The sequence below is a fragment of the Hipposideros armiger genome, unplaced genomic scaffold, assembly GCF_001890085.2.
Source record: "Hipposideros armiger isolate ML-2016 unplaced genomic scaffold, ASM189008v1 scaffold_11, whole genome shotgun sequence".
Lineage (NCBI taxonomy): Eukaryota > Metazoa > Chordata > Mammalia > Chiroptera > Hipposideridae > Hipposideros > Hipposideros armiger.
The window spans coordinates 3,463,993-3,477,537 of record NW_017731361.1 but is presented as its reverse complement, the minus strand read 5'-3'; the positions used below and the strand labels follow the sequence as shown (position 1 = coordinate 3,477,537).

At 42.3% G+C, this 13,545-nt stretch overlaps 1 protein-coding gene across 6 annotated transcripts in view; it reads right to left on the bottom strand.

Moving 5' to 3' along the window:
- Positions 1-13,545, bottom strand: part of LOC109393433 (protocadherin alpha-C2) — a 186,654-nt gene that overhangs the window by 39,125 nt on the left and 133,984 nt on the right. Inside the window, exon 1 of one of the 6 annotated variants that reach the window (XM_019662643.1) lies at positions 348-3,692. The exons of 4 other annotated variants lie outside the window; for them this stretch is intronic. In XM_019662643.1, coding sequence (XP_019518188.1) covers positions 348-2,915 — 2,568 coding nt within the window. In that variant the 5' untranslated portion in view covers positions 2,916-3,692. Of the gene's footprint in view, positions 1-347; positions 3,693-13,545 lie in introns of those variants that run through there. One more of the 6 variants, XM_019662624.1, reaches the window with a different exon arrangement.

Sequence of the window (13,545 nt, the reverse complement as noted above, 5' to 3'; positions counted from 1 at the left end):
CCTAACGTTACGCCCTATAACACCATCTTATTCTCAAGCCTATACTATTTCTCTACAGAGCTGTGTTCTAACATTAAGTATTTAAGACTAATCCTCATCTCTCAAACAATTTTATGGTCAAGTCTTCATACATCTGAAAAGACCATGGAAGTAAAACAATTCTCTAGTACTGGTTTTCTAGACAGGACACATAGCAGATTATAATCATATCACAGGTACTATATGCACTGTTAACCAGATAACCCCAGTCACTGTTAATAACTCAGTAAAGCCACATGCATGATATTGGGTTCTGGGGGATGTGAAAATGCATGACTTTGTGGAAGACCCCCTGACTACTGTCTCACCTCATTTTGAGAAACAGCCTCATTTTTTAGAATAATCAGGTTCCCGGCACTCTGTCCACTTTGGCCAGTGAGGTGCCTGCTGTCACTTACTGCTGCTTGGGCTCCCCCAGGCCCAGGTCCTGTCTGCGCCCCTGTGTTGTAAAACATGAAAGTGTCACTCCCTGAGCCTGCAGTCAGACAGGCCTTGTAGCAGTAGGTCTTGGTGAGGGAGCCATTCCCTCGCACTTCAATGAAGTGAGGCTGCACTTTGAGGCCATGTGGTATCCTGGCATCGATATTGTTATTGGCCTGTTTGTACAGTTCTGCAGGGCACCGCTCCCTCACTCCACAGAAGCCTCCACAGCACGCAGTGCCATATGCAGTATAACGGTAGCACTTGATGATGCTCAAAATAATGATTGTCAAAAGAAATATAAAAGACACTGTGCTTAATGCTATTATTAGATAAAGTGTAATTTCAGAGTATGTCCGAGGACTCTTAATGTGTCTCTGAGTATCAGGGAGGATTCTGGACACTCTATCCACCACAGCCACTGTAATGGCCACAGAGGCTGAGAGTGATGGCTCGCCATTGTCCCGAACCACCACAGTCAGGTTGAAAGTGGTTCCACTCTCATCTCCCATCTTCCTGGTAGTCCTAATTTCTCCCGTGTGTAGCTCTACTTTAAAGAGGTCCAGGTCAGAGGTCTGGGCCAGATGGTAAAAGAGCCAAGCATTTTGCCCAGAGTCTGAGTCCATGGCTATGACTTTGGTGACCAAGTAGCCAGCAGGGGCAGTTCGAGGCACCATCTCAATGGCTGCTGACGAATTGGTTGAGGTAGGGTACAGGATGTAAGGGGCATGGTCATTCATGTCCACCACGTACACGTTGGCGGTCACAGTGCTGCTTAGTGGTGGGCTCCCCTTGTCTTGGGCCTCCACAATCACAAAGAACTCCCGAAACTTCTCATAGTCAAAGGAGTTGACAGCATAAAGGCTGCCACTGGCACTGTTAATGGAGACATAGGAGGTGACGGGCAGCCCTTGAATCTCCCTCTCCAGGAGGGAGTAGGTCACCTCTGCATTCTCCTTTTCATCTGGGTCTGTGGCTTGCACAGTGCAGAGTAACGCCCCTGGCAAATTGTTCTCCTGGACGTAGATGGAGTAGGAGTCCTTTAGGAAGCTTGGTGGATTGTCATTGATGTCAGAGATCTCAACCTGCAGTGTCCTCTGGGATGTGAGCTGTGGTACTCCCCCATCAATGGCTGTCACTGTGATGTTGTAGGCAGTCACCCGCTCCCTGTCCAGTGGGCCACTCACCACAAGTGTATAGGAGTTTCCAAAGCCATTCAGTCGGAAAGGCAGTGTGGCCTCCAGGCCCAGGCTCACTTTCCGGTTGGGGCCTGAGTCTTGGTCATTGACACTGAGAAGGGCCACTACTGTGTTGGGTGCAGCATCCTCAGGCACTGGGCTATACAGGTCCGTGAGCACCACCTCTGGTGCATTATCATTCACGTCCACGATGTCCACCAGCACCTTGCAGTGACCCACCATGGGCACTGGTCCCCGGTCAGTCGCCTGCACGTATATCTGATAGGAAGAGGCCTCCTCATAATCCAGCGCTCCACTTACGCGCACTTCCCCCGTACTGGCGTCGATGCTGAAGAGCTGCCTCTCCCTGTCGGACGTGTAGCTACTCAAGGAATACCTGAGCTCGCCGTTGGAACCCTCATCCGGATCTGAGGCATTTAGCTTCACCACCAATGTGCCTGGGGGCGCGTCCTCCCGAAGCTGGACGCGGTACGTGGACTGGTCGAAGGCGGGAGAATTGTCGTTAGTGTCCAGAACACGCACAGAGATCTGTGCGGTGCCGGAGCGGGCTGGGCTGCCCCCGTCCACAGCTGTGAGAATCAGATGGTGCCACACTGCCTGCTCGCGGTCTAGGCCCTTCCGCAGCACCAGCTCCAGCACCTTACTGTTCTCCTGCAGAGGTTTCAGGTCCAGCTCGAAGTGCTCGCTGGGGCTGAGCTCGTAGGTCTGCACTGAGTTGGCGCCCACGTCAGGGTCCTGCGCGCTCTCTATGTGAAAGCGCGCGCCGGGCGCCACGGATTCGCTTACCTGAAGCTGGTAGTCGGGCCGCGGGAAGCGCGGCGAGTTATCGTTGATGTCCAGTACCTCCACTTGCACGGCGCTCACCGCCACGGGGCTGTGCGCCAGCACTTCCAAGCTGAGCACGCAGCGAGGCCGCTGCTCACACAGCGCCTCCCGGTCAATGCGCTCGTTAACGAAGAGCGCTCCACTTGTCAGGTCCAGCTCCAGATAGCGCGGGCTGGGTGCACCCAGATGGTTGATGCGCAGGCAGCCGGGCCCCAAGCGCCGCAGCTCGAGCCCCAGCGCGTTAGCCACGTTGCCCACGAGCGCGCCCGGCGCCTGCTCCTCCGGCACCGAGTATCGCAGCTGGGAGGCCGCTGGGCCGGGTAGCAGCAGCAGCAGCAGCAGGAGAGGCAGCAGCAGCAGCAGCAGCCAGGACATGGGCGGCCGGAGTCGTGGATGGTCTGTCGCCCCAGGTCTGGTGCCCGCCAGCTCCATAGCCACCGGCCGCGGCGGAGGCAGCGGGGCAGGGCCGGAGGCAGCAGCTTCCCAAGCCGTGCTCCACGCCCGGGCCCCGCCTCCGCTCGTGCCGCCCTGCGCCCGCTCCCCACGGCTCACGCGCTAGCCAACGCCGGGGACCGCTTCCTTCGTAGGCCCTCCGGGGGGCTCCTGGCCCCGCAGCCTCGCTGCCTCCCCATAGCCCAGCTCCTCGGCTCGCCTCCGAGTCGCTCAACCTGGCTTTGCTTCCTGCCGCTGCTGCCGCCGCTGCTGCCGCTGCTCCAGGGGGAGGGCAAAGGAACCAGAAGGGGAGGGGGAGCAGTGCTCAGCGGGTCCCGCTTGGATTCCGCACGGAGGCAGCCGACTGCGTCCCGGACTGCTCGCTCAGTCGCTCCAGCCACTCCAGCCCCAACTCCTTCACCCTAGACCCACCGGATCCCAGCAGACCGCGGAAACACGGCCACTCCCTTTCTCCCTGCCCCCACAGTCCTGTTCATCCAGTCTCCACGGTCCCTCGGCTGCTTAACGGGTCTTGGAAGATTACTGTGGGAAAAGCAGTTGTCTCTAGGACTCAGGCTAACAGCTCCCCAGGAAAAGATTTCCAAGCGCAATTCAGAAAAATAAACTGAAGGCCTTAGCTGAGTAGGGGCACCTGGGCGGAGGCTCCACGCTCAAAGAAAACAAACGCAGGGGACGCTCTCTGCGGTTATTGGTGATTGGGACTCATTATTTATTAAAGTGACCTCCAACGTTTTCCCTGGAACACTCGTAAGTACTGTAACAAGTGTTCAACTCCTCGTGCAAAGGGAGGAGGTGTCAAGTGCCACCTTCTTTCCCTGCAAGTCAAAAACTAACATCCTGAGATCCAACTCTCAATTCTGCTCTAGCCAAGTGGTCCCTCCTTTCAGTATGTGCCTTGGCAAATAACCAATATTTCAGGTTTTTAAATACTCTCTTTTAAAAATTGACTCCATGAAGCTGCAGGCAAAGCTCTTATTTGACCCCTTTTGATCACAGTGGGGGAAATCTAGTAAGATTTTAAAGAGATCCTTCCCTCAAGATTCTCCTTATTTCACTTCAGATCTTTTTCATTTATCACCCAAGACATTTTCTTTGTTCTTTCAAGAATGATTTAATTTTTTTTTCTCTAATAGATGACAATGTCTTCAAGAGCCTGCAAAACCATTAAATCAAGAGAGTTACTCTTGATCTCCCAAGCCTGGCTGGAATCCGGACTCCATTAATGCTTTGCAGTGAAAAGTCTGTTATTAAGCAAAATGTGGGAGGCTGGGATGTTTCCTACAATAGCCAATAATTGCAATGGCTGCAGGTCATCTTTCATAAATATAAGGCTCTTTTACATCTCTGGGCTCGGTTCCCTTAAGACTCCACCTTATATTGTTGCAGAGGCAACAAAAAGACAACCACTTCTCTTCAATGAGCAAGAAGGCAGAAGCGTCAGAGGACGCCTGTCCGCCTGTCCGTGCTGTGTCATTGCCTCTGCTTCTCTTTTCTAAACATCCGCTCTTCCCAGGCTCTCTCAGCTCTTCCACAGGAGTTTAAAACCCATTGCCCCATATGCAAAAAGCACTCACTAAAATGTCCTTTCTCTTCTTCATCTCCTAGCATCCTCTCATTCCTAGATCTTCCTCCGTGGGCCATTTTCTAGCTATGAACTAGAATATAGCCAGACTAAGACCTGACATTTGGCATGCTGTCCTTATTGAGAGGATAGCTGAAGGGCCCAAGGCAACGGTCCTGATGCCCAGATTTCAAAGGCCTGGACTAGCACACCCCTTCCTTCTACCCACCAAGCACACTCACTGGCAACACTCCCCAGCCGAACCATTGTATTCCACAGAAGCACCCAGCTTCCTCCTATCACTGCTGCTTATTTGTCCTCTTTGTTCCCTCAAGGGTGCAGAGTGGGAAGCAATTTCCATCACATTCTATTCCTGTCTCCTTTCTTAGGCCTCTGACTGTTCCCTTTCTGTCTGCTTCCTCCTAAAATGTCCCTTCAGTATCTGTGTCTCTGCTGTGGTAATTCGATCTCAGAAAGCCTTAAACTCGCAAGTGCATGAATTGTAGGCCTGGCCTTTGTCTTCACCCATTATTTATTTCTGAAAATAAATGGCTTATAAGTGAAATCGAGTTATAAGTTGTCAAGAACAGTGACCTTTTCTTCCCTCATCTCCTCCCAGGCCTTCACAGTTGCTGCCTCCTTTGCCTACAGCTCAGAAACCTGGCCACTGGGTACTGACCATGCATGGACCTGTGCCCCAGCAAAGGTCACAGGCACTTAAGGAAGAGATTAAAGTGACAGAGGCTTGGTGATGTTTTTAATGGAAGCCCCCAAGTGTCACATCTCGGGAGAAAAACCAGGGCTTGTCTCTTTGCAATCTTGTCATCTTCCAGCAAGGACACCTGCCAGGTTGTCCATTTTGCTGTGTCAAGGGGTTTATTTTCAAATAGTATTTACTCCCTCAATGATTGAGAAGGCAAACACAGAGCCAATACAAATCAGCCACCTCAAAGACACTGTACTAAAGAGATGGTATACTCTATATTTGGCACTATTGTGATTTAGTTCCTCACGCTATTGTACTTAGACTCTTGCCAACCTTACTAGTTGGTGTAATGGGATTGCTTAGACTGCTGATAAGAACCCTGTCTACAAATATTTATGCTAATGCCTCAACCGCAGCACTATGCATTCCCTTCCCTTGAACATTCAAAAACCCCCTATTAAAAAGCAGGATAGAAAAAAATTAAAATAAATAAAAAGCAGAATAGCACAGTGATTAGGAACATAGACTTTGGAGTCAGTCACACCCCTGGCAATGACTACCTGTGTGGCCTTGGACATGTTAATTAACCTAAACTTCCATTTACTCTTTTTTTTTTTTTAGATTTTTTTATTGGGGAATTGGGGGAGGGGAACAGACAAGTTGCTGTCCTTTTGTTCTTCAGTCTAGTTGTGGAGGACATCACTTCACTGGCCCATATTGGTATTATCATTACGCTCTTCCCGGGTGAGGCAGATTGGTCACCAGGCCCTGGACAGGGGCTCTTGGCAGCTCATGCAGGCTGCCGACTGCTCACAGTAGCTTACAGGAGCCCACTGCAGCTCCACTGTAGCCTACGCTGTCGCCGGCAACTCATGGCAGCCCAGCTCCAGGTTGAGCTGTTGTTCACCATCTTAGCTGTAGAGGGCTCAGCGTCACTGGCCCTCATGTGGGATCCGAACTGGGGTCCTGCTGCTCAGAGCTGGCATCCCAAGCCAACTCTTAACCAACACACCGCTCGGCCAGCCCCCATTTACTCATTTTAATGGAGGAAGACAATATTAAGGAAAACTCATAGGGTCATTGATTACATGAGATGATGTATATAAAACAATTTGCATGATAACTGACAAGTACCTTATTACTATTATTATTACCATTATTATTAAAATGCAACAATTTATTATCATCAGATAATCCCCTAGTTGACAGTCTATATCTATGACATGGCCCTATAGGTCAAACACAGATAAGTACCTGTAACTATGCCAGATAGAAAGTGATGATGAGAAAAGATGAGTGTGCACCAAAATTATGCTTTCCCAATTATTTCTAGAGCTTAGCCTATATTTTGAAAACAAAAACCAGTCCCTTTCTATGACACCAAGGAAAAGGGACTTCTGTCATAAGGATTCCTTCAGGGGATTTATTTCCTCAGAAGAGATTCACTTTTTAGGAGATGTGAAAATACTTTAGCAACAAAGTACAGAAGAGTTCCCAAGCATGCTGTCATCTCCAGCACCCAGTATAGACTTGGCACAGAGGGACTTAATGTTTTTTGCACAGAACTAAATTTTCAACTTTGCTTGTGTAATTCTCTCAAATAGAAATAACTCCTTTCCTTCCCTCCCCCTTTCTAAATCTTATGTATATTTCAAGGTCCATCTTAAAGCCCACCTAATCAATGAAACATTGTGTATTCTAAATATAATGGTCTTTTTTTGGTCTTTCACAGTTTACCACATATCTCTGAATGCTAACAGTGTCATTCTTTAATTCATCAAAATGCTTTATTATTATTTCTTTACCTTAATTATAAGCAATGTACAAGCTCTTATATTTTTGTGAATTCTCCACAGTGTGGGAAGCCTTATAAACTCTCAATAATAAGTGATGATTGGTTCATTTTCTTCAGATTTCTTTTTAGCAAATTCAAGAAAAACTGTGACAATGCAGGCACTTCCCTTTGTTGTGGATGGACAGACCATGTCTAATGGAGAGAGGGCTCAAGAGCCTGCAATGATTTTACTATAGTTTTCTTCCTTTAAATTTTGAAATACAAATTATTTCTAACCTGAGAACTGAATCTCACTGAACAAGGTGCTCGATTCTAAGAAAGGGTATACCCCAAAGTATTATGTTATCACTCTTTCTTCTTTATAAATTATAAAATAGAGCTATTTTTGCTCATTACTAACAAGAAAAGTGACACGATAAGAGACATGGGTTTTGTTTACCCTCATGCTAGACAAGAACTTTGACAGTATCCCTTAGTTGTATCCCTAATTGTATTTGTAAAATGCACCTATCCTGAGGTCACTGGGCAAAGGAGCAAAACCAATCACAACACAACTGTATTAAGTCTGTAAGAAAAATACTGGCACTCCATGAACTTGCCTAATTCGCATCAATTTTCCTTTCTCTATTATTATTTCCTTTCTCTATTATTAACATCAAAAATCATTTTACTTTGGGGAACCAAACTATCTGGAGCCTTTGGGCCACAGGGCAAGGGGACATACTCATTAGTTTGATCAAGCTTTGGGCTTATGAGAATATCTGCCAAATAGGGAAGGACCTTAATTTTCATCATCCCACTGTCTAGTGTGGTCCATAACTCCATCTTTTTATGAAGGAACAGGGCTTCTGATCTTTATGCATTTCCAGAAGGAAAAAACTTTCCAATATAACTACAGCATTCTTTACAGGTATAGCATCCAGTGGACGGGGAGATAAAAAGAAGACTGTTCATATAACATGATAGCTGAATAATTTTTCACATTCCCTTCCCTGAAGGGGGATCACATTAACTTTTAGGGAACAATTCTCTAAATGTTTAGTTGCAAAACTAATATACTGTTGATTCTCGACTGAGGCATCGGAAAACTGCTCAGAATAAACAAAGGGACTGAAACTATCTTTGGAAGACTAACAATAAAAAGGGAGAGTAGGGTAAAGGCTTGGGACAGATTGTGCAATATTCACAGACAAAATCCAGCTATTCAATTATTTGGGGGTTTTGCTTCTCTATAAGTATTCTCAATTGAGATGGCTTAACAAGAATCGTAGAATGTTAAAGAGTAAGAGATATTTAGAAAGTATCTTACCCGACTTCTTTATTTCCACTGAAGAAAATGTTTAAGTGGAACTTGAACCTCAAGATCAGTGAGGACATAGGAAGCATAAACATGCTATAATTAAGTCTAGTGTATGTAGCAAGATAATCATCTTACAAAATTTGACTAGAGACCCAAATTTTCTATTTTTAAAAAGTGCCCTGGGGTTTGATATAAATTCCTTTAAAACTAATATTAATTACTAAAGTTGTTTACGAGCACTTAGAAATAAAGGCATTCATATTAGGGACTATTTTTTAAGTAAAAACTGGTAACATCAAACCAATCATATAGACAAAAAAAATTACATAGGCGTTTTAGATTTTCAGTTGCTAGAATCATTGATAAGGGAAATGCTACAGGCACAGTCTATCTGGAATTCATGGAAATGTTAAACAAAGTCCCCTAATACCCTTCCAGACGACATGAAGAAAGAAAGGCTGCAAGGCAGTATAGTTAGGTAGTTTCATAAATGTTTGAATAACAGTGCCAAAGAGCGTCCATAAATGGAATGCTTCAATCTGGAAAGAGAAGTCTAGTGGGTGACTGCAGAAATCCACCCACCATTGGTCTTATCCCATCCAACTTTTTCTCAATGACTCAAGACAAGGAAGCATCAAATTTCCAAGCCAATATAACAGCAAGCTGAGCTCTTTGGAATAAGAGTAACAACTGTCTCCGGTAAGCCATGTTTCTAATTCACTAAAATTACTACCAATATTCTATTTGAGACTTAATGCACGCCAGAAATTTGTAAGTTGTATTTAAGCTAATTTCTGGCTTCTGGTATTACTGTTAAAACCTGTTCCAAGTTTCCATTCATCACTCAGGGCCTTTTATTTTAATAGAAAACCTTGTTTGGCCCAGTTTCTCTTCTGCAATTCTTGGGATTTCAGCCATAGAATAAAATAAGATGGTAGTTTGGCACTCAAGAACATCTTTGTTCCCAAGTGGGTTTTAGCCAATGCATTCATTGATTTGGATACATTTTTTCCTATTTTAAAAACTGTAGATATTGTGGAAACACCTTGAATTTGAACTGTTTTCCAAGATATGACCTAAGGTCAGTCTAAATGAAGGCCACAGTGTTTCCTTTCTATAACTATTGTGTTTGCTATTTGGAAAAAAACTAAACAAACCTGTACCTCTGCCTAAGAGTATCAAGTAATTATTGGCTTTTTGGGTCCCCCTTGCATCCTGATGCCTTAGCACTAACAGTTTACATGTTTTTTCTGTACATATTGTCTCATTTAATCCTCACAAAAGCCCCATGAGGTTGGTATTGACGAAGAAACTGGATCCCCAAAAGATGAAGGAATTTATCAGAATCTCCAGGAAGCTTTTTCTATGCCCATTTCTTGAGATTATAATACATGTGACCACTACATATGCACTCCTAATTAAGAATCATATTATTCACATACCAAACCATTATGTTGTACACGTGGAACTAATATAATGTTATATGTCAATTATACCTCAATTAAAAAAAAAGAATCATTGCAGCTTTATTTACAGTGGCTAAGACATGGACACAACCAAAGTGTCCTTCAATCGATGATTGGATAAAGAAGATGTGGTATATATACACAATAGAATACTACTCTGCCATAAGATGAAATAGTGCCATTTGCAACAACATAGATAGATCTTGAGATTATTATGCTAAGCGAAACAAGTCAGACAGAAAAAGTTGAGAACCATGATTTCACTGATATGTGGTATATAAAACTGAAAACAACAAAGGAACAAGACAAACAAATGAAGAAATAAAAACTCATAGACACAGACAATAGTTTAGTGGTTACCAGAGGGTAAAGGGGGGAGGGGTAGTAGATGAGGGTAAACGGGATCAAATATACTGTGATGGAAAGAGAACTGACCCTGGGTGGTGAATGTACAATGTGATATATAGATGATGTATTCTATTTGAGACTTAATTGTACACTGAAACCTATGTAACTTTACTAACAATTGTCACCCCAATAAACTTTAGTTAAAAAGAAAATAATCGTATTAGTGGTCTCAAGCTATTAATTTCCAAGAATTTTATATGGGATCCCATTCAATTATTTTCACAACTACAAATTTCTTTTTCTTTTAGAGATTTCAGTTGGATCTTCTGAATATGTTTCTTAAATATCTGGCCTTAGCAAAATCATGATGCTAAATAGATTTGTATTTCATGTTTCAACCTCTTCTTTCAGTACCATCTTCCCACCTACAATATTCTGCCTTAGTAATGGGGTTTTACAAATGACTTGGACTTTCCTGATAAAAATCCCACTCATGTTTTTCCTTGTGATAGATTTCGTTACATAATTTCTTCAGCAGTTATGTATACAACACATTATAAAGTGGATAAAATATAAATCCTCTAAAAATTAGCCAAAAGGAGATATATTGTGTTTTCTGTGACAATTAAAAGATCCTTTAAGGCATTTTGATGAGATAATTAATGTTACCTAAGCCTTTCTTTATCAAAGCTCATTTTATGAAACTTATTTAGAAAAGACTTATAGATGCTTCAATTTTCTGATAACCTCAGGATTATTTTACAAAGCATTTTTTTTACAAAGGTAGTCAAATCTAGAATTAAATTCCATTAGCAATTACAGACCACAATCTCACATCAAAGATTTTAATCACTTTGTATGCTTAGATCATGAACCCAGGTAGAGCCTTCTTATGGGAATCCTGGTTGATGTAAAACCAGATTCAAAGATTCAAGATCAGGCTCTAGTGTTTATTAATTGTGTGTCCTTGGGAAAGTTGTTTAATTTCTCTAGTAATTAAAAGTAAATTAAGAAAAAACATAGTATTTATTACAAACTTAGTAAAATAAGGAAAACATAGTGCTTACTACAAATAGTTGCAGCTAGACATTTATTGAGATGAAGCATATAAAAATGTCATTATATAAATTCTCAATGATTATTAGTCAGAAAAAAAGAGGGGGCAGCACAGGGGTAGAAGTCTCATGAAATTATCCAAATAACCTGAGGAGTAAAGAGGGATGAGTCAAAAGAAATAGAAAAATCCAAGCTTCTGCCTACTCTTTTTTTTCTACCACAAGCAAAGGACTAGTTGACTGAAGAATTGAGAAGGGAAATCTAGTACTGGTTCTGTTTATACAGCATCTCTGAACTAAAGGTCTCAAAGATCTTAAAATCATTTAACTTGATGCATCTACAACTTAAGGTTGGTTGATGCCAACTTCAGCTTTGTAGTACTGAATAGGGAAAAAAATACACAAAACTCCTCAAACAAGATATTAACTTGTGACTTTTCTTTATTTAAATCTACTGGGCAATTCTCTAATAAATCCAGTTAACCAAAGACAATGGGGTAGTAACTTTAGCGAAGATACAAAATTGAAGCATAGAATGGTTCGATAATTTACTAGAAATACAGAGTTGATTTCAAGCAGAACTGGGTAAAAATCTCACTTTCTCTCTTTCTAATTCAATGTTACATCTATTATAACAGAGTTGTCACTCTAGGATATTCAATATCCTTTATAATTAAAATTTCATCATAGCTTCCCATGATTGGTTTTCTGCAGTACTCTCAAGCTATACTAGTATTCCTTTGATCCAATTATGATAAGCTCATTAAAAAATCTCAACTGTATATGAAACATTTATTGGTTCATAAATCAATGTATACATAGAATATATTGGACAGCTATGCCTCTTAGGATATGCGGATTTAATGCGACATAAGCTAGCAATTGAGGAATAAAGGGGATTTTCAATTTACAAAAAGTCATGCTTTGCAAGTCAATAATGATGTACTAAGAAAGTACCAACTACCCTGATAAAGTCAGGCTGTGAGTGTCCTGGATACAAGGATGAATGTTGCGTCCCTGGATGAAAAAGCCAGCTATAATTCTGGAAAGTTGGCAATTGTAGGTTGGGGGTAGGCACAGCAAATTATCATTGATTACTCCCTATTCTTATGCCCTCACCCCAATATATTTGGAAAAAATTCACAGAGGGATTCAATAGTGTTACAACAGGAAATTCCACCTTGGAAATACAGGAAGCAGGTAATCACATTTGTCTCCATAATAACTATTTTAAAAGCTCCTGAATGTTGGTCTAATGATGCAAGATTTAAATTCAAATTCATCAAGCATTCATTATCTAGTATGTGACCATCTCAGAGCTAAGTGCTTTCAAGTACATCACCAAATTTAATTTTCATTAAAGAAATATTTTAATATGCATCAAGATTATTAAGTCAACATCAAAAGTGAATGGAAAGAAACAAACTCATAGATACAAAAAACAGAATGGTGGTTGCCAGAGGCAACCGTGTGGGGGGTGGGGAATGGTCAAATGGGTGAAATGTGGTCAAAAGGTACAAACTTCTAGTTATAAAATAAATAAGTCAAGGGGATGTAATGTCCAGCATGGTGACTATAGTTAATAATACTGTATTATATTTTTGAAAGTTGCTAAGAAGAATAGATCTTAAGAGTTCCCATTACAAGAAAAAAAAAGTAACTATATGTGGTGATTAATACTAACTAAACTGATTGTGATGATCATTTTGCAATATATACAGATACTGAATCATTATGTTGTACACCTGAAATTAATGTTATATATCAATTATATCTCAGTAAAAAAAAAATAAAGGCGTAAACTCTGTAAGCAAGCAAGAGCACTTTATAATTCTCCAACAATCTCCATTCTTCATTTATCTTAAAGGCAGAAAAGTTTAAGTGTCCAGATATAGACACTTACTTTGTTCCTTGAGTTAGATGTGTTTGGTTGTTTTCAAGCTTTAGTATACATGAGAATTTCCTGGTAGGGTGGTACCAACTCAACTAGGAAATTGTACTTGGAAAGATTTATGTGACTTTTCAAGCTTAATTTTACTTCAACATAATATTCACCATACACATTGACTTTGGAACCTAACTCTTGAGTAATATGTCGTTGCACTGTATTTTCATTTATTTTTACCTTCTATTTTTATTTCTAAAACTCAGGATTTATAAAGAAGAAATACTGCCTTAAGTTAGAGTGTCAGAATCTTAATTGCAGAAATAATCAGAACCAAACAATCTCATTACATTCTTATTAAAAGAAAACATGTCCAGGGCCGGCCGAGTGGCGCCATGGTTAGGAGCTGGCTTGGGACGCCAGAGGGCCCCGGTTCGGATCCCACATATGAGGGCCAGTGACACTGCCCTCCACAGCTAAGATGCTGAACAAC